Raw genomic sequence first — 20,124 nt, 5'->3', positions numbered from 1 at the left:
AAAGTATAATTACTGTGGGTCACTCTGTCAGCTAAAGGCATGTTTTAGAGTATCTATACTTGAGTTAAAGATTAATTGTTTACTAAATTAGTTAAGGATTATTTCAATAATCGATTAATCACGATTAATTGTTTCAGCCTTAATAATAGATGAACATAATATCAAGGCTGTTTTAGGAGATGGTGCACTGCATACATGTTTTTAAACTAGAACTACATACACCCCCCCACATTGTTTCAGATGGATATTTGAAATGGAAAATTCCGTTTAAAAGTGATGGTTTCCTTCAAGCATCATCATTTCCAGTAGGACTGGAGTCGACCCAGAGTTCAGATGCTTCATTAGGAAAACTGGCTTGGAAATCAGTGCCTCTTCTACTTATAGGATAGCAGGTCTACACACAAAAAAGGTTTTCCATCCTGTAAAGCTGTTCATGGCAAAGATTAAGCTATTTTTCTTTTCTGTTATAAATCATCTTTAAAGATTCTTTGAGAGCCGTTTTATAACCAAAGTCTGAAAAACTAAGTATGGTGGAGAAATCAAACTATAGTACAACTTTACATGTGTCTGACTTTCAGCATATGGACAACATTCAGAAGAGCTTTATCAACAACAACCAGTTTGTTTTAAATCAGACATTTCATGCCCATTTAGTCACATAAAATCATAGAAGCACAAAGCAGTGCATAATAACAAGCTCTACAGGGGGACTCTACAAAAATGTTGGATTAGAGTCTCTGTTCAGTTTGGAGAACTTTTTGCACCGCATGCAAATTCTATGCATAATGTAGCCCGAAGCATGATTATGCGTTAGAATAGCCCCACAAAGTCCAGACCTAGATTCAGCTCAAACTGTAGAAAATTATAAAATGTATGTTGTCGGTCTGGGTGGAATTCATGATTATTTGCTGCTTTGGTTTTTAATGTGATAAAAGTTGCAAAGCGCTTAATAAAAAGACAACTGAGGTAGAAGATGAGGTTGAATTTGTTCCACTACTTAGACTGGCAGGTAATCGGAGCAGGGCTGGTGAGGGGGTTTAAAGTGGTGGGTGATCTGTTGTACCTTGTATTTAACGTTGCTTTTGTTACTGGTTTGTTTCACATCATTGCAGAACTTGACTGATTTGAGAGTTTGGTGTTTTTGAAAGGGCAAAGGATGGCTGTCTTTGTAAAGAAATTATTTCATCTTTATTTTAAACTTGTTTTCATAAGAAAAAATGCAAAGTTGCATCAGGTTCTGTGACAAGGCATTTTATTTTCCTCTATATTTGTTTCTCAATAGTGGGTGAGTCTGTTTTTCTGAAAAACAATGTAAACAGCCTGTTTGCAAAGTTAAAGTAAGACCCCTCCTAGCGTTCAGACAAAATGTGACACACCTGATGTTAATGTCATAGATTACCATCTCGTCCATCTGCCCCGATCATGCATCAAGATCCATCTCAACTGCCACACGCCCTTCCTTGGACTAAAAGCCACTAGATGGATGCACCTGCCTCGACGGGCTTTAAATGATCACATCATAGCCCTGTGACATTGGTTAAAAGATATATAGAAGAAATAAATATAATCTTCATCTGCACTTTGCAGAAAAACATCTATTTAGACATACTGGGAAAGAAGGGCTCTATTTAAAATTCAAAAATAGAGTGAAACATTATTGAAATGACTTGCTGTATCAGGGTTGGTGATTTAATATATCATTAATAAAAATAGGGTTGGTGATTTAATATATCATTAATAAAAATAGGGTTGGTGATTTAATATATCATTAATAAAAATAAGTGCAATGATTTTACAAACTAAAATGTCTTAGATTTAAATAAAATTTCTCTAGTAGGAACTGGATTTCTTAAAAACTAACTTCCAAAGTGCTTTCAAGTCTCAAAACGTGGAGAAAAAAAAGTCTATTTTGCCTATCAAAGGCATAAAGACAGAAAACAAAGAATAAAGAGTTTAAATTTCTTTAAAAAATTGCTATTAGGCTTTGGCTCTATGGAGTGGTTGCTGTATCTGCCTGCAGCAAGACCATGTGACCATGGACTGATATGCTACTTTTATTATTTTAAATCTTCATGAATCCACTTCAAGTAGTTAAGAATGGATGTATCACAGTAATTATTTAGTTAAAGATTGGTAATCATGCAGCTGCATGGTGATACAGTGGTTAGCACTGTTGGCTTGCGGTAAGAAAGTTCTGGGTTTAATTCTGGGCCCCTGGGTCTATCTACATGGAGTGCATGTTCTCCCCGTGCATGCATGAGTTCTCTCCGGGTACTCCGGCTTCCTCTCACAGTTCAAAAACATGACTGTTAGGCTAATTGGCTTCTCTACATTGTCCTTAGTTGTGTCTGAGTGTGTGCATGGTTGTGTGTCTTTGTTGTGTTTCTGTATTGATGAGATGGGCACTGGCTCCACTGCGGCCCTGAGAAGGACTAAGCAGGAGAAAATGGATGGAATAGAAATCGTGAGAGTCCTGTCACAGCTAATCCAAATGTCTAAATGCCTACTTTTAAGGCTGTGGATCATGAATATACATGCCAACGTGGTACACCTGGCTCTATGCTGCAGGAATCTGGATGAAAGATGAGATTTGTGTCTAGTGAGGATTTAGCAACCTCATCTAAAAATGATGAGACAGGATAAGGACAAAGTGATTTGTTGTGACGCAGGAAGAGCCTGGCTAATGAAGTCAGACATGACTCGTCTGCATCCTTTTCATTTTAATAATGAATATCGCATGATGACACTGGCTGGTTTCTCCTTCAAGAGAAACATTTTGTTTTCCACTCAGACATTTGTTCAGAGACCCTAAAAGGTGTTCTTTTAGTGCAATTTGTCAAATCCATGCTTTCATATTCTTTGAAGGAAACACTGGATATAAGATTGGCCTCGGAACCTTTATTATCCTAACAGTCATAAATTCATCTTACCGCTTGCATGAAGATGATGTATTTTTCATTAGATGAAGGTTTGCTAGCTCTGAAAACACTAATGAACTGCTTTTGTAAAGTCTTTGCAAGGCTACACTATAAAAAATGTCATGCATTATAAAAAATGTTGAAGGCTGAAATAATTGCAGAGGAAAACATGCTAATGTGCATTCAACCAGCCCTTGTACAGCACTATGCAATATGATGAATCTAAAAATGTTTTTCGTTAGGTTTTCATCCAATAGACAAACACAAAGATTTGTATTAATGTGGTAGTTGAATAAAATAAATGAATTTTCAAATTTATTTGACTTAATAAATTAATATAGTTTGTACTGTAGTGGATTCTTACACATAAAGTTAATTCAGTGCAACTAACCACCTTTAGGAGTCAAATTATTACTGAATGGATTTAAGTGTATATAAATTTGTTTAAAGGCTGTGATCTTTGAGGTCCTCTGAGGTTTCTGACAAATATTTTGACACCAAAGCTTTGGGAATCTTTTACCAGGACAGGATTTATCCAGATAAAAGTGGTCCACTTGCAGTTTGAGTGCATGTTGGACAAGCGTACCAGAAGCGGAAATATGGGACGTTACATAACAACAGTACAGAGAAGGAGGGGAAAAAAACGTGAAAGTACCAAAGTGGCAACAGAAGCTCCATTAGTGTTTTTTTTTTTTTTTTTTTTTTAAAGACCACTTTTCTGATTTCTGGACTAGACCAACAGTATGAATGCTACCTTTGGAACATCTGTGAACAATCAGGATCTTGAAGACGAAGGAACAGAGCAAAAACGTTGATACTATAGTCGTTAATGCCTTAAAAGCGGTATATTTTACAATGGAGGAAGTGCAAAGATTCAAAGCTCACCCCTCACCAGGAAAACTGTTAATTCATGTACTCAAGGAATTAAGACTTTATGACTGAGGACAGCATTTGTTGAGAGAAACACATAAGAAATCCTACTTTCAGGTGGAAAATGCAAAAGGAAGGAGGTGCTTTGGTCAGATGAAACGAAATTGTAGTTTCCGATTTATCTAGAAGATTTAAAAAAATATGTCTGGTAGATAATAAAATGCAGACCAAACAACACAACTCCTAACTTAACAATTTTTGTGTATGATCTATACATTTTAAGAGCATTGCTATTAAGCTTTTAAGACATGACATGGGGTCTTCATTCTAACCGACCAGCTAGAAAAGAAGAATATGGAAGAAGAAGAAGCAAATAGCTCCTAGTAACACCAAAGCTGCAGTGTCCTGAAGTTCAGATGGTGGCAAGAAAGCGTTTTATTGTCCACAAACCTGGCATTGATGGAAAAATATGGTAATAAAACATATAATAATTTTCAAATGGCTATAATTTATCAATATAGCCACAAATTAAGCAGGACATGATTTACACTGTTTGAATAATAGTTTTAGTAATGGGAATGAAACTGACCATTTAGGTCTACATTAAAAAAAAAACTAACACTGCAAAAGAATTGATGGAACTGTAGCAGCAGTATCATGCTATGGGATTGCTGTCTTAGAAGGGAAGGGAACACCTTTTGAGTTTGGATATTTTTTTTTATTTATTTTTTTTATTTAACCTTTATTTTACCAGGAAGTCCCTTAAGATAAAATCTCTTTTTCGAGGGAGACCTGGCCAAGAGGCAGCAGTACAGTAAGACATATAAAAACACAGAACAACATAATAAAATCAATCATAAACTAGACTCTAGAAAAACAGTTACAATTCTCTGTGCAAGCGGTTTTCAATAGTGATTTAAAATGCTGTAGCGGAATAAGAGTCTGGAGCTAATAACTGGAGCTAAATATAGAACTAACTGGAAAAAGTTGGAGACTTTGCATAAAGACGAGGAACTTAGAACAGTAAAATTATGAACTGGATTTTGTGGCCGGGTTTCAAAGTGAATGGAGCTCTGCATAAATGGATTCCATTCTTTAAAGTTTTCTTTAAAATGTTTTATGTATTTCTTCTCCATTCTTTGTCGGTCCTTTAAATAAAAAACATTTTATGTCAAAACTATAAACTTAAGTTTAGCAGGTGTGAATAGTTTAGCAGCACACTATAAGCTCATAAACAGGTCATTGGTGCATTATTTTGTTTGTTGAAAGTGACCCTACTGTAACTAGAAGCCTTCTTTAGCTCTCATGCTGACATGGATCCCAAGGGGAGCATTAGACCTAGTTCAGTTGACTTTAATCAGATATCTACCAAGACCACACTGCATTTTATGTGTAATGGCCATAAATAATGGACCATCTTCAGTGCCTTGTCATGTTCTTTCCAAGCAGAATCAGCTAAAGCAGAAAACCTCATTTGGGAACAGCAGTGAGATTTATTCTTCATGAAGGGAAACACTTGATGATTTCCTGATTATGATGATGATGAATTATCAAAATAATAATGTTGTCCCCCCAAAATATTGTCTCAACAAGAACAGGTTAGGATTTTTCTTAAGTTAAAGGTTGAAATAAATGAGAAACTTTAGTAAAAAAAAAGCCAATGGTTGAAATGGTATTAAGTATCAATACAAATGAGAATTCCTGCAATTAATGAACTTTTACAGACTTTTCATGGCTTTAAAAAAAAAAAAAAAAGAAATCTTTCCTGCAGAAAAAATTGTAAGATAATTACAAAACGTCCTTGTTATCAGTGCAAAGCCAGCAAAGAAGGGAAGGACTCTGTATCACTAGATCATAATAGACCCTGAATTGATATTCATATCAGCAAAGACTTGAGAAAGACTTGGTGGAGTCTGACCTTACAACTAAAGTCTGCATCAAGACAATACCATGTAAAGGCTGTCCAACTGAAGCTCTGACCATTTTGAACACGTCTTTTAACAGATGAGAGTCAAAGTTTAGAGACTGATAGCTTTTTTTATTCTCTTGAATATGAGTTTCAGTTTCTCTGTTTTTTTTTGTTTTTTTTTGGTTTGTTTGTTTTTTTTGTATAGATATTAAGGGTAAACTCTGAATATGAGGACTGTAAGGACTGATGGTGGTGACACTACCCAGCAGAAAACTAAGGTCTTAAAGCCAAAAGGCAGATAATTTAAAGGGGATGGGAGTTATGAAATCATACGTGCATAGAGCTAAATGAGAGTATGCCAGGGGAGGGTTTCAGTTATTAATATACTGCCTGTAAGGTACTTGTAGGCTATGCTGAATCCTTAATTAATAATTGAAGAGATGAGCTTAAGTACCAGAGAAAAAACATTTTGAAATAGGAATCTTAGCATTATGGTACAGCAACATTTGTAGCCACATTAATTTTTGTTATAAATGTCCTCTATAATTGGACAAACTAAAAAACTCCAGACCTTTTAAAGTAACTATTCGGTGTCACACTGTAACTTAAAGGAGCCTTTTAGATCTTTTAGATAGTTTCAGTTCTTCCCAGGTTAATGTCAAGTCTGTAGTTTTTCCCTACAGGAATGGAGTCAAGACTGGTTCTTTCAAGACTAAGTTTAGACCTATTGAGGCCAAAACCATCATTGACAAATATTTCAAGGCATTCTTTTTTTGATTCCCCACAAAAAGCGAAAAGGAATAGAACAACCGTTAGCAAAATTAGCTCTTGCTATTTAACTTTTAATTGTCACAATTAAGACTGGGGCAGAAAGAATGGAGGAAAAAATGGGTCTGGTCTAGGGCTGCAATTAACGATTATTTTGCAAATCGATTAACCATGAGAAACTAAAGTTTTTCCACTTGAGGAGTTCTGAATAGAGCATATTGACATTTATTTATTTATTCTTTAATCTTAATTGCAAAATATTTATATTTTTTTATTACAATTTTGATATAATTACTGCTCTGAGTTGCTCTGTCAGCTAAAGGCACTTTTATGAGTCTCTATACTCCAGCTAACTATTAATCTATTACTAAAGTAGTTGATGATTATTTTAATAACCAATAATCTGATTAATGTCTAAGCCCTAGTCTCATCTTTAAGGTTGGGTATCATGTATAGTTTTATCCCAAGTCCTTGAAAAGTCTCAAGTCCTTATGTTTCCCCCCAGTCTTTCTAGTCTGAAGTATTAGGTTCCAACTCAAAGTTTGGCCTAAGACCAGAAATTTCAATCTAAAATTTTGAGAAAATAACTTTTCTCCCCCAAGTAATGCTCAAGTCTATCCCCAAACTAAAATAAAGTCTCTAAAGTTCAAAGCAAAATTACAGACTCCACACTTTACTCTTGTTTGTGGGTCAATTTATAAAGAGTTAGAACCAAGGTTTCACCACAGGGTGTGCTGCTGAGCACAGTATTGTGGGACAAAATAAGATGTGTAACAAGCAATGTCTCCACCAGTCTTTTTTTACACTGCAATTGCACAGCAAAACAGCTTTACCTTTCAGAGGAACATGTGTTTGGAAGAAGTTGCTTTATAATGCTGTTAGTAAGAGAACTTGGACTTGTTGACCTTTTGCTTCTACGCTTTGCTGCTCTGGTGGCATTCTAGGGGCAGGGAGGGGCTAAGCTCTGAGTAGTTGTTGGTCACGTGGAGATTCATGCAAGCATGGCCGAACCTGCCTTCACACCCAATTACTGCAAAAAGGAATCCTTTAGTTCTTCACATTACTTTTTTTTTTTTTCCCCAGCTGAAGAAAAAAAAATATCTATCATTGTTTGTTCATAATTTTATTCCTAGTCCAGGTGAAGTTTCAAGCCTGTGAGCTTAACTCAAAAATGTCTTTTCTTTTAACATAAGTATATGACAGGATTTATGCAATAAATGGGAAAGAAAACATTACATCTAGACTCTTCTGATTGGAAGTCACAGTCAAGTTTTTAAACTTCAACTGACTAAACTGTTCACGAGTCCGACATGGATTCATGTTGACATTCATGCAAATAGACAATCTGAGAATTCAGGTATTGGTCTGATTTTGATGCCAAATTGAAGCAGCAAAAAAAGCGTCTCCTGTTTAATTTCTAATGTTTGTACACATAAAGGTCCAACGCGCCTCAGGAGCATCTTTGACACTCCTGAAGCACATTCAGTACGGTGTGTCCAGATGCGTCTGATGCTCCTGTGTTCGATGCCAGAGGGCGGCTTTGCTATATTTGCTGTAATCAGTGTGTAAAAAGTCGTTTTAATATGTTTTAAAGTGAGAATGTCCACCTTAAAGCATCATCTCTGCAATCAGTACATCAAGATTATGATTCTGGCTTCAAATATTACTTCGTTGTCGGACCACCACAAAACCCCCGTAGACTGGCTCTGCGCTGTCACTGGAAATCCACAGCAGCAGCTGCCTCTGGCCAGGGCACCTATTGGGTTTTCCACTGCTGTTCGTGGCAGCTGGAAGTGGATGTTAGCGGTTTTTAATGTAGATAATGCAAAACACACAGGCCAGAATGTTAAATGCGAACATATTTTACCAGCAGGTTTCAACATTTTTATTTAACACAGACGTTAATAAACTGTTTCATAGGAAAAATCATAGCAATCAGCAGTGCTGTTCCGGTCTCCCTGCCAGCTCCAAGATCAGCTTCTCTGATTGGTTGATGTGGCATATGAGCAGCAAAAGTTACATTTTTCCAACTCCAGCAGCTGCTGCTTGTGAAGACCATCACCTGAGATGCTCAGAAACTCTAGATGTGCTGCTCCCGCTGCTCAAAACGCACTGCAGAACCTTTTGCTGTGCCTTGATGTGCGTCAACCATTGACCATGCATTTAAACCAGCTGCTTCAATGGCGTGCAGTCTGAACATAGCATTAGGTGCACAGACCTTTAGCAGTGTGTATGTTCCTTATTGTGGCAACCTGAACCCTGATAGCCGCTGCCACAATGTCTTCTGTAGGGTGTTTTTGACAACTTCCATTCTTATGAGTCAATAATGCCTTTCTCCCTTATCTGGATGGTATATCTTTTCTAAACTTTGAACTTTAAAACCTACCTTAAACTAGAGAAGCTTTCAGTTTCATCTCCTGGAGAATTTAATTTTTAATTTTTTTATTTCTTTAAGTTGGGCATTAATCTTAGTTTTACTATTCTTTTAAATAACATATATTTCTACTATGCAGGGAAACATGATTAACAGACTTGGTGTTTGAGGTGTTCTATAGTGCCTTGAAAAAGTGTTCGACCCCATTTAAACCTTCGACCATTTCGACCACATTTCAGGCTTCAAACATAAAGATATGAAATGTCTTTTTTTTGTAAAGAATCATCAACAACAAGTAGGACACAATCATAAAGTGGAACAAGATTTATTGGATATTTAAAACCCTTTTTAACAAACAAAAGACTGAGAAACTGGGTGTGCAAAATTATTCAGCCCCCTTGAATTAACATCTTGGTGCATCAGTTGCAACAGCTGCACTATGTCTCAGTGAGGTTGGATGGAGAGCAATTATGAACTGCAGTTTTTAGTTCTTTCCACAGATTCTCATTTGGATCCAGGTCTAGACTTTGACTTGGCCATTCTAACACCTGGATATATTTATTTCTGAACCATTACATTGTAGATCTGCTTTATGCTTTGGATCATCGTCTTGTTGCAAGCTAAATCTCCATCCCAGTCTTGGGTCTTTTGCAGACTTGTTTTCTTCCGGAATGGTCCTGAATTTGGCTCCATCCATCTTCCCATCAATTTTAACCATCTTCCCTGTCCCTGCTGAAGAAAAGCAGGCCCAAACCATGATGCTGCCACCAACATGTTTGACAACGGGGATGGTGTGTTAATGGTGGTGAACTGTGTTGCTTTTACGCCAAACAATGTTTTGCATTGTTGCCCAAAAGTTAGATTTTGGCTTCATCTGCACCGATCACCTTCTTCCACATGTCTGCTGTGTCTCCCAGTTAAACAAAACTTTCTATGGATATCTTTAAGAAATGGCTTTCTTCTATAAAGGCCAGATTTGTGCAGTATACGACTGATTTTATCCAGACTGATCATGGGCCTCTTGGCTGCATCTCTGATCAGTCTTCTCCTTGTTTTAGCTGAAAGTTAAGAGGGACGGCCGAGTCTTTGTAGATTCACAGTTGTCTGATAATCCTTCCATTTCAATATTATCCCTTGCAAATTGCTCTGTTAGATGTCTAATGCTTGGGAAATCTTTTTGTATGCAAATCTGGCTTTAAACTTCTCCACAACAGTATCTCGGACCTGATGGTCTCTGCTCTTTAAACAGACCTCTGAGACGATCACAGAGCAGGTGCATTTATATGGAGACTTGATTACACACAGCTGGATTCTATTTATCATTATAAGTTATTTAGGTCAACATTTTATTATTCAAAGATCCTCACTGAACTTCTGGAGAGAGTTTGCTGCTCTGAAAGTAAAGGGGCGGAATAATTTTACTCACCCCACTTCAGCTTTTGTTTTGTTTTTTTTATTTCAAATATCCAATACATTTTGTTCTAGTCCATGATTGTTTTGTCCTTGCGCCGCAAGCTGGATTGTTGCGAGATCTAAGTTTTCAGTCTCGCAACAAATCCATCTTGAAAGACTCCCGCTAACACGTCCGTCTCGTAACAACCAGGAAGTCGGACGAATGATATGCCAGCTGTGTTTTTTTTGGGCAGAACATGTGGGAATGACTGGGAATGTCAGAAGGCCTTGCCAGGGCATTAAAAACATGGCTTTGCTGGAGGACTCACCTGTCAATACTAAATTTGACTCTGTTTTAATAGACCTCAGAATGTTAGATGGAGTAAACTCTATCCTCCATTTACCAGAAGATGATGCTTCACCTGTAATCTTCTTTTCAGGCTCTTTCTTTTTCTTTAAAATGGGATAGTCTGCCTCATTCTCTCCAACTGTCAAAAACATGACTTGCAAATTTACAATGATTTTGATTCATCCTCTAACAAGTTGCATCCCTAGTCCAATTGTCCTTGCAAAGTTTTTTCATTTGAGGGTTGATGAAGTTCAAAAATCAACTTTGTGTTGTTTAATATGTCTTTTATGAGCAGGTTTATCTTCCGAATTCTACATAAATCATTGCAGGATGACATGACTCCTCCATAAATAATGGTCTACATTTCAGTAAACACGTCCCACCGGTCATTCCTGGCACATGTCTGAAACATCCCGATTTACTCCCACGATTGGCTGAAAACGTATTATGGAAGGCGGATACTAGGTGGCACGTCACCTAATCAGCTCGAAGTATTGTACTAAATGTCCCTCCTTTTAAAGGACAGACTATAACGTAGAACTCAACTCAATTCTTTACATATAAATCTGGCTGCAGGTTATGATTGTGCCCCACTTGTTGTTAATTCTTCATCTAAAATTACAATTTATATCTTTGTTTGAAGCCCGAAATGTGCAAAAGGTTGAAAGGTTCAAGGGGGCAGAATACTTTCGTAAGGCACTGCATCTTTAGCTCACCTACAGCAGTAAAAGCTTGGTCTGTTCAGCTGTCAGCTGTTCTTCAGACCACAACTGATTTACAAATGCAAGCTCTTTTTTTCTATTCAGCAGGTTTAATAATTCAGAGACTGCTGTAGTTGTCAAACACAGTGTGGTGTTTGATACAAATCTGATTGTTGTGATATTTTCCAACCAGAGTACCTGCAGTGGTAGCTGCTCTTTCAGGCAACATGTCTCAGACTTCGCATAAAGTGTGTACAGTATTTTAAATGGCTTAGTTTCATTTTTTCCTTCTAGATTAGAACATTTAAAAAGCTCTGTTCCCAATTGTGTTTTAAAAAATGAAAATATCCAAAGAAACACGAGGTTGATTAATATATAAAAATAAAAAAAGTGCTGCTGAGCAGTATGTGGGGTTTCTACCAGCGTGTCAAGGCAGATGAGTGTTTGCTTACATTTAGCTCTTTGTAAAACCATGCTTTCAGAACAACACTTTCAAGAATTCTAATTAAGGCTTATGGGAAGAGACAACCACCCACTCCAAAAATCCTTTTGGGCATATAGTAGTCTAATTATTGAATATCAGCTAAATGAGCAAATTCAGATTCAATGTTCTCACGGTAAAACATTGCACAATTAAAACGGGGGGTCATGACTGAGATGTAGAAAAAAAAATGAATAAATAATAAATATGCTGAAGTAAATAGACTGGGAGAGGCTGTAATTAAATTTCCATATCAAAAGCATAATATGTTCTTCCAGTGAGCTCTGCTGAGGGATTTTCTTTGATGTGGACATTTTGCGCCTGAATTCTCCAAAGCAGTGGTTTGAACACACACATTTCCTCCTGAAAATCTTTTCGTCTGTGCATCTCACTAAAAAGCCTTGTCCGATCACTATATTGACTCTTGTTTTCTCTCCCCAGGAGTACCAGATCGATATAATCTTTGCACAGTCTTGGGTCGACACTCGTCTGCAGTATAACAGCAGCAGCATGCGGATTCTGACCCTCAATAGGTATTGTTTGTTGCAAATACACTTTATTTGTAATCTGAAGATTAGAGATTAAGCTTTTAGAGGGATATATAAGACCCCGTATGTATAAAAGTTAGTCCTTCTGCCACAATACCTTTTGAAATTTTTCATACAGAGAATATCTTTTGAGACAAATATTTTCCTCTTTTGCACAGATTAGTAATCAAATGAACAAATTGATTGTGCATTACTTTCCCATTTAATTATCCTCCTATTGAGAAGACTTATTCATTTTACAGAGGTCTCAAAGAAGCCTCCTCCAGTGAATTCTCACCTTGTTCCTTTTCTCTCCGTCTCCTTTGCAACCAGCAATATGGTCGGCCTGATCTGGCTGCCTGACACCATCTTTAGGAACTCCAAGAACGCCGACTCGCACTGGATAACGACTCCAAATCAGCTACTTCGCATCTGGAACAATGGAAAGATACTTTACACACTGAGGTAAAAACCTTCAAAATTATGCTTTGAAATGAAGTCGATAAAACCAGGAGTATGTGACACAAAAGTCTGAGAGTAAAAGGTAGCATAGTTGCTAGAAATCCACTCATCATTTGTCCTTCAGCGAGAGCTGAGGAAAGTGTCTACAGTAAGCCTGTTTTTATCTAAACCACTTTGAAAGTGCTGCATATAAAGAGACAAAAACGCATGCAAGGAGTGACAATCAATGTTTTATTATATAACTTAAATTATTATTTACAAAATGTTCTCTTATCAAACAGGTTTTATCAGACAGATTTTGAAGGTAAAACTGTTGTTGTTCAAATTGTTACGTCTTGATTTTTTGTAGAAAGTAACATATGTCCATAAATGATATTGGGGGGGGGGGGGGGGGGGGGGGGGGGGGGGGGGGGGTAGATATGCCGGGGGGGGGGGGGGGTAGATATGCCGGAGAGGCTAACATGAGCAAATATGATCAATGTGTGTCTAATATTGATTGATTGATTTTTATTGGTTTATTGGTACAGTGTAGAAATTTACTCAATATCCAAAAAGAAGGTAAAAAAAGGAGAAAATCAAAAATTAGATGCTCAATAGGCAGGAGTTTAGGACCAAACCAAGCCTGGGTACTAAAAAGATCTGAGTCTTATTCTATAGATCCCTGATGACATGTTAAGGTTGAAAAAGCTCAGTTGGGGAAAAAAAAAGGTTTGTAAAGATAAATTGTTAGAAATGATGAGTGTAAAAATACAGTATGGCTGAAATGCCGCTCCTTAAAAAATAAAATGAAGCATGAAAGCTCAAATACTTTATAGGAACTGAAAAGCGTGGGGGAGCAGAAATGAACATCTGCAAAGATCAGGATTGAGGAGTTTACTATTGTTAATTCCCTTCCAGTGAATCCTCAGCAAATTTAGTAAAGATGATAAAATAAAATAAAATGAAGTGCTCCTAAAATCTGTGGGGTAGGACTATGAGAAAGTGTATTTTAGCCCCGAATTATCACACTGGAGTGTTGGTGTAAAAGTGCTCATTCAGTGTAACACATGCAACAGCCACCAGACATTATTCAGTTCAATCGGATACAAAATGCAACAATTTCCTCATGCAATCTGGATCCAGAACATTTCTCTACATATTACAGTAGTATTGCCCAAATTAACTATTTCTGGTGGTGCTTTTTAAAACAATTGCTTAATTTATTACATATAATATACAAACATATCAATAGTGTTTATTTTCTATCAGTCAAATCTTAGCTTTATTAGCAGAATGCATTTCCTTTATAATGTTAGTATTTCATTCATGTATTAAAAGGCTTTATTTGCATAAATATTATAAAATATTCTTTATATATTGATATTTTGTTTTTCACCAAAAAATTAAAATTCTTGGTGGAAAAAGTATTTTTGTTCTTGAGCTTGAATGGATGAAACTGGGTGAAATCAAGTCTTCAGTGGTAATTTAAAACAAACCATTTATAAAGCTTCCCAGGTGCCAACCTACAATAATTTATTTATTTACACATGCTTGGATTTATGGAGAGCCAAAGTGGCCAAATATTATTAAAATAAATATTGATTTCTATTACATATAGCATTAGTCAAAATGAAATTATTCTACACTCATCATAGATCTAAAACTTTTGTAAAACTCCAAAATGGGAAAGTTATTTCCTGGAGTTGTTTCACAGCAAAAATGAGAAATTATATATTAGACAAATATATATATGAATATGCAAGACTATAAATGTTTGTTTTGATTATTTTTTTTACTTTCAACATAATTAAATGCATTAATTTTAGGCCCAACTAATTAAAATAATCAACAAATAATAAAAAGGTTAGTGCTGCGAGCCCCAGAGTGTCAAAATTCAGAATGTGAAAGCAATAACTGCAAGAATACATCTAAAATAGTTGTGATGTTGAAACTCTGACATCTTAAGTTCAGAGGAAAAGTAGAAAGAATTTACGGCTGTGAAACTTTGAGTCAAAGAGGAAGAAGCGTCTGTAAAGGGTTCATCTCTGTATACGGTGCAGCTCCCAGGTTACCTCTGATGTTGAGCTGTCCTGCAGAAGTTCACGTCCCCATCTAAGATCAAAATAACTCTTAAAGCTTTCGTCCATCATCAAAGCTGAATCCGAATGATAGAGCTGGAAGTTATCGACCTGTTTGGACAACAGTTGTGATGGCTGTATTTTTTCCTCATCATACCTGTATGCTTCTCTAAGCTGCTTATTTTCGAATAAACTTCTGCAAGTTGCTATTGTTGTATTTTCCATTTCTTGAGTCCACTAAGCCTCATCCAGTAGGACTGTTTACATGCTCAACTCTGAAGCCAATGTGGAAAATCTCCAAGCATTCAAATGGCTGTCATATCATGAATCGACCTCTGATGGCTAACATCAGCAGCGCTTTCCTTCGTGTCCACATGTCTCTAAGCCAAAAGAACGGCTTAAAACGAAACAGATCTCCAGGAGAAAACGGCTGGTCATGTGAGCATGTTGGAACTTAACACGTTTTTAACAGAAACTGATGGGACTGCTGATGGATTGACAAAACTCTTAGATTGGAAACCGGTTAGTTGGATTTAGTTCTCATTTTTAGATTAAGTTTATTTTAGCCATATTTCTTAAATTCTTTCAGTAAGGATTTTACATTAAAATAAAAAGATCTAATTGATCATACATGATAACCTCCTATTTATAGTCACTGTTATAAGGTTCTTGAAAGGCAAAGGAGCTCATCTTCAAGTTTAATGTACTTTAATGAAAAAAAATGTACTTTGACAAAAATCTGAAGTGTTATTATGACTTTATGACAAATTTCATAATTTATTTTAGTGCTAGCAAGTCTGCTTTAGATGATGCATCTAAATTGGAGCAGTTATGACTCCACCCACATTTACTCTCCTGACGGATGTGCTGCACTAGAAAGGATAAAATTGTATTATGGTTATGCTCGACATATTTTTGAACGCATTTTCCAGTTTATTTACTGAACTATGGAATTAGATTATAAATCCTTATTTTGTTTTATTTCAAACTACTTCTAAAATGCTTAAATCAAGGTGCATCTCAATCTAAGTGATGCTCAAAGCCGGTTGACAAAAGCATTTAAAAATTCTGTCTGTAGCTGGAAGTAATGCAGCGTTGTTTTTTGGATGGTTGTAAACAGCAGCTGCAGCGGCAGACATTTATTTGACAGGCCGCCCACACATCCACAGCGCGCTCTGCAGTAGATCTCATATTCTGTATTAAGATTTGAATCTTTGCTTTTGTTACCAAACAGTTATTTGCCTTCGGAGCAGAAATATAAAACGCCCTCTTCCAGCTTGTCAACACGTCCTGCATTTGTCTGGTGGCTCAGCTTTATGACTGAGAAAACCCCAGCTGTCTGCAGCTACTGAGAAGGAAAAAAAGGACAATTTGAGCGGACAGGTTCTTTTTAAAATTTTAAAACCTTTTGGGGTTTACGTACTCTCAGACTTTGACAGGCTTTTATGCCTTGAGGATCTGTTTTACCTGCATCTATATGACTAAACCTCGGCAACCTAGCGCAAACAACCTCTGCTTTGTTTACATGGGCCTTGGAGGAGACGCACCACCCCTGCTGTGTCAGGACGCTCCAGGTGCTGTTGTGAATAAACTGGTCCTAAATGAGCATAATGTTTTCCAAGATTTCTGCATCTCATTGCGATAACTTTGCTTGGAAAGATCGTCTTGGTCTCTTTTCTTTTTTGTTTTTTTCTGTTTAAGCATTTATTTATTGCAATGCAGCTTTTTCTAAAACCTTTTTTTTCCATTTTCATGTAAGAAGGTTAAAAGACTCAAAATAGTCTAATTAGGAGCATGAATCTAACCTATGATTGTAGAGGGATAATTTGTGCTGCTGTAGAGGTTAATACCACTGATCATGGCCTTCTGAGCTGAGCTATAAATGTGCTTCTTATCAGCAGGGGTCAAATGGGCCAAAACTAAACTGCTTTGCATCGAAACATCAAGAAGCTAAAGCTGCACTCTTCTTTTTCTCTTTGCACAAACAATGGACCCGGTCGTTACATTTGATAGGAAAGGGTCACCCGTCGTGACAGATGGTTATCGCCCAACACAGCTGCTCCCTCCAGCTGTACAGAGGCTTTGGAGTCATTTCAACTCTTTCCTAATTCGCTAACTTATGCTGATTGACCTTATTTTTTTGCAGTAACAGCCAATAAAATGTAAACAACAGCTTGCAGGCTTCACAGATGTAACTGAAGTAGCCAGTAAGTGTTAGTTAAAGAAGTTGGCAAGCTAAGAGGCTCGAGGGAAAGCAAATATTAAACTTGACGAGCGTACTTTAAGGAACTGTTGCTTTTGGGGAGAAGAAAGTTACCCTCGGATATTAGAAAGATGACATTCCTTCTGTCTGAAGAAAATGGCTCAAATGATTCACAATAGCATGTATGTGAAGATATTTTTATTCGTCACTTAGTGTTACTAAAATTAATTTAACTCCTGACATATATATGGAGTCTATGTATTGCATTTTTATTGCTTTCTGAAATGCCAAATTTAAATAAATTAGGACCGCGATGAGTAATTTATGGCGTAATATGTGAGCTTCTGAGGGGTTAAATTATAGCTTTTAATATAATTTTCACCATTTGTCCTTCATTTGACCTCCTGGATGATCCCTTTTTGTGGTCCTTGGTCTGTTTTTTTTTTTTGTTTTTTTTTTTACTTTCCTATACGGAATGAATAAGAAAATGAAATAAATCAGGAGTTACGCTTTAATATATTTTTTTTTTTTTCTAAGTACAGAAGGGTCATAAAACTACAAATTGAAACCTTAAGTTAAACTTCATCTTGTTGTGTTTAAACTAACAAGAAATTGCTTTAACACTAATTTAAACTCTCATCCAGAAGTTTAATCATCAGCAACGTTCATCAGGGATGCGACCCTTCTAGTGTATTTTTTATGTTCATTTTGGCTCCTTTTTTTTTTTTTATCTTATGTTTTAGGAGGTTGTGTTTTTTTTTTTTGTACAGAATAACTTGAAAAGTTATGGACAGTTTTCATATATATCAGATGGTTCCCTCATGCCAAGGAACAATTGATTAAATGCAGGACAAGCAGTTCCACTCTATACCAGAGGGTGGCACCAGTGACTATTGACAGCTTCAGCATTGGACTCAAAAAGTCTGGAGGTATTTTACTGAAGACAAAAACGCAAAAAAAAATGGAACATTGTTGATTTAATCCAGATCACATGCAAGTTTCAGCTATTGATGCAAGTCACAATATGAGGCAAAATTTGCTGCTTGCACTCTGAGTGTTTTTGTAGTGTATATATGTGTATATATATATATATATATATATATATATCCCTTCAAGAGTTTTTAAAGTGCTTAATAAATACATTGGATGGAATCAGTACCATCATACGGCTGTATGTGTGGATAACAACTCTAACTTAAAACTAACGATGATTGCTAGAAATTACAAACCAGAAACTCAACTAAGCTCAGTTCTTTAAGATATTGAGCTGCTTTCTAAGAAATTCCTCCCTGTGCATGACTGTCATACACTGAAAAAAATATTGTTTCCTTTAAACTTATTTTATTGGATTCTAAACAAACTAAAATTAAAAAAAAACATTTTTTTCTGAACTGTCATTTCTTGAACGCACAGCTCTCCTAACATTCGGCGCTGCTTCCTGTTCTAACTAATTCAGTCTCACCCGAATCTAGATTTCCAAGCTGACAAGAATGGAAGCGAGCATGTATGCAAATCAAGTCTGCACATCATCTGCAATTTGTTCACCTCCAAACAAGGGGAGCGAGGCAGCCCTCCTCCTGCTTCGGCTGAGACTCCTCTTTTGTGCTCCAAGTCAGGCAATTAATTTGAAATTGTACGAAGGACAAAGAAGCAACAATGGATAACAAACTGTAGAAAAAAGCTGGTGTTTATTGTCTTATTTTCACAAATGATATCTACCAAAAAAAAAAATCTCTTATACCGATATATGAAGAAAAATAAGGTTAAACTAGGTTAAAGATGTGCAAAGGCAAAAAATAGCTATCCTAGATTCCCCTGGACATCTGGTGTATTGACTCATCAAGTGATCATAGCTAAGTGCCTCGGTTTTCAGAAGCAGACATGCCTTTGAACCGTGACCTAACTGGGGAAGAAAAGAAGCATGTTCAGTTCTTATGATGAACCACTCCTGTCATTTTGAGGGATTTTACCCGTCAACCATGCAATTGAGTGTGATCCTGTACCATATGGTTTCAAGCCAGTGCCTCATATTCTCCAGGGCAAAAAAAAAAAAAAAAAGGGCATTAATGAGTCCTGTGCACTCACAACGGTCTTCACGGTCTGCTAAACGAAGGATCCAAAGCAATGAACGCCTTCGTCTAATCCAGTCTTCTTTCTGTCCTTCTGTCCAGGATGACCATCAATGCAGAATGCCAGCTGCAGCTTCATAATTTCCCCATGGATGCGCATTCCTGTCCTCTGGAGTTCTCCAGCTGTGAGTCCTGGCACCAAAAAAGATGCACATGCATCCAAACACATAATGCAAAGACTCAGATACCCGTACATAGAACTTTATCACCACATGCATCAGGAAACAGGATAAAGAAAAGGACAAAGTCAGCATAGGCCTGTCCCATGGGCTGTACTTTGTTTTATGTGCAGATGCAGACCTTTCAGGTGCCGTTGGGAGAACTGTACACAGGGAAGCCTCAGTTATAAAGGGAATCACTGATTTGTGGATCGGAGATCAGCTTTCTATATTTTATGTGGCTGTCATGTTGCTCTGTCACAGTGAGGCTGCACTCATGTTCACCAGCAGAACTTTTTCTAAGTGTGAAAGATTTTTATTTTTAATTGCCTGAGCTGAAAGCTGGCTAAGAACCTAAATGCATAATGCTTCCTTGATCATCTTAATGTTTTTGGCCAGGTTTACTGCCCAGATTGAAGTTTACTTTTCTGTCTCCCTCCTGCTTAATCAGCTGTTGGCGCACAAGTCAGAGTTATCGCTCAAATCATGATAGCATTACTTTCTATTCTTCAGTGTACCTCAAGACAATCCTCTCACTCCCATATTGATTTCGGACGACGCTCTTATTTTCTCCTACTGAATTTCCCACTTTGAGGCTTTTAAATCATGATGGTCGCCGATTAGGGCGTCGCTTACCAGAACATATGAACATTTTAAAAATAAATATAATGAAATCATCTGCCTACAGTAAAGAAAAAAGCATATTTGAACTATTAATCTCTAACAATACCCTACAGCTGGATCATTAAAAGGCTCATTGCTTATATGAAATGAATTCATTACAGACTGACAGCAAAAGCATAAAAAAAAAAATTAATTCCAGAAA

The 20,124-nt window shown here is 36.8% G+C and overlaps 1 protein-coding gene across 1 annotated transcript in view; it reads left to right on the top strand.

The window, feature by feature from the left end:
• LOC107101688 (gamma-aminobutyric acid receptor subunit gamma-3-like) overlaps positions 1-19,265 on the top strand; it is a gene marked incomplete at its 3' end in the record, with an annotated part of 96,014 nt that extends 76,749 nt beyond the window's left edge. The window contains exons 4-6 of the mRNA XM_015400692.1: positions 12,204-12,295; positions 12,623-12,754; positions 19,183-19,265. Of these exons, the coding sequence (XP_015256178.1) occupies positions 12,204-12,295; positions 12,623-12,754; positions 19,183-19,265 (307 nt within the window). The remainder of the gene's footprint in view (positions 1-12,203; positions 12,296-12,622; positions 12,755-19,182) is intronic.
• Positions 19,266-20,124: the final 859 nt, after the last annotated feature.

The sequence above is a fragment of the Cyprinodon variegatus genome, unplaced genomic scaffold, assembly GCF_000732505.1.
Source record: "Cyprinodon variegatus isolate N-32 unplaced genomic scaffold, C_variegatus-1.0 Scaffold1133, whole genome shotgun sequence".
Lineage (NCBI taxonomy): Eukaryota > Metazoa > Chordata > Actinopteri > Cyprinodontiformes > Cyprinodontidae > Cyprinodon > Cyprinodon variegatus.
The sequence above is the reverse complement of the archived record's forward strand: the minus strand, read 5'-3'. Positions and strand labels throughout refer to the sequence as shown.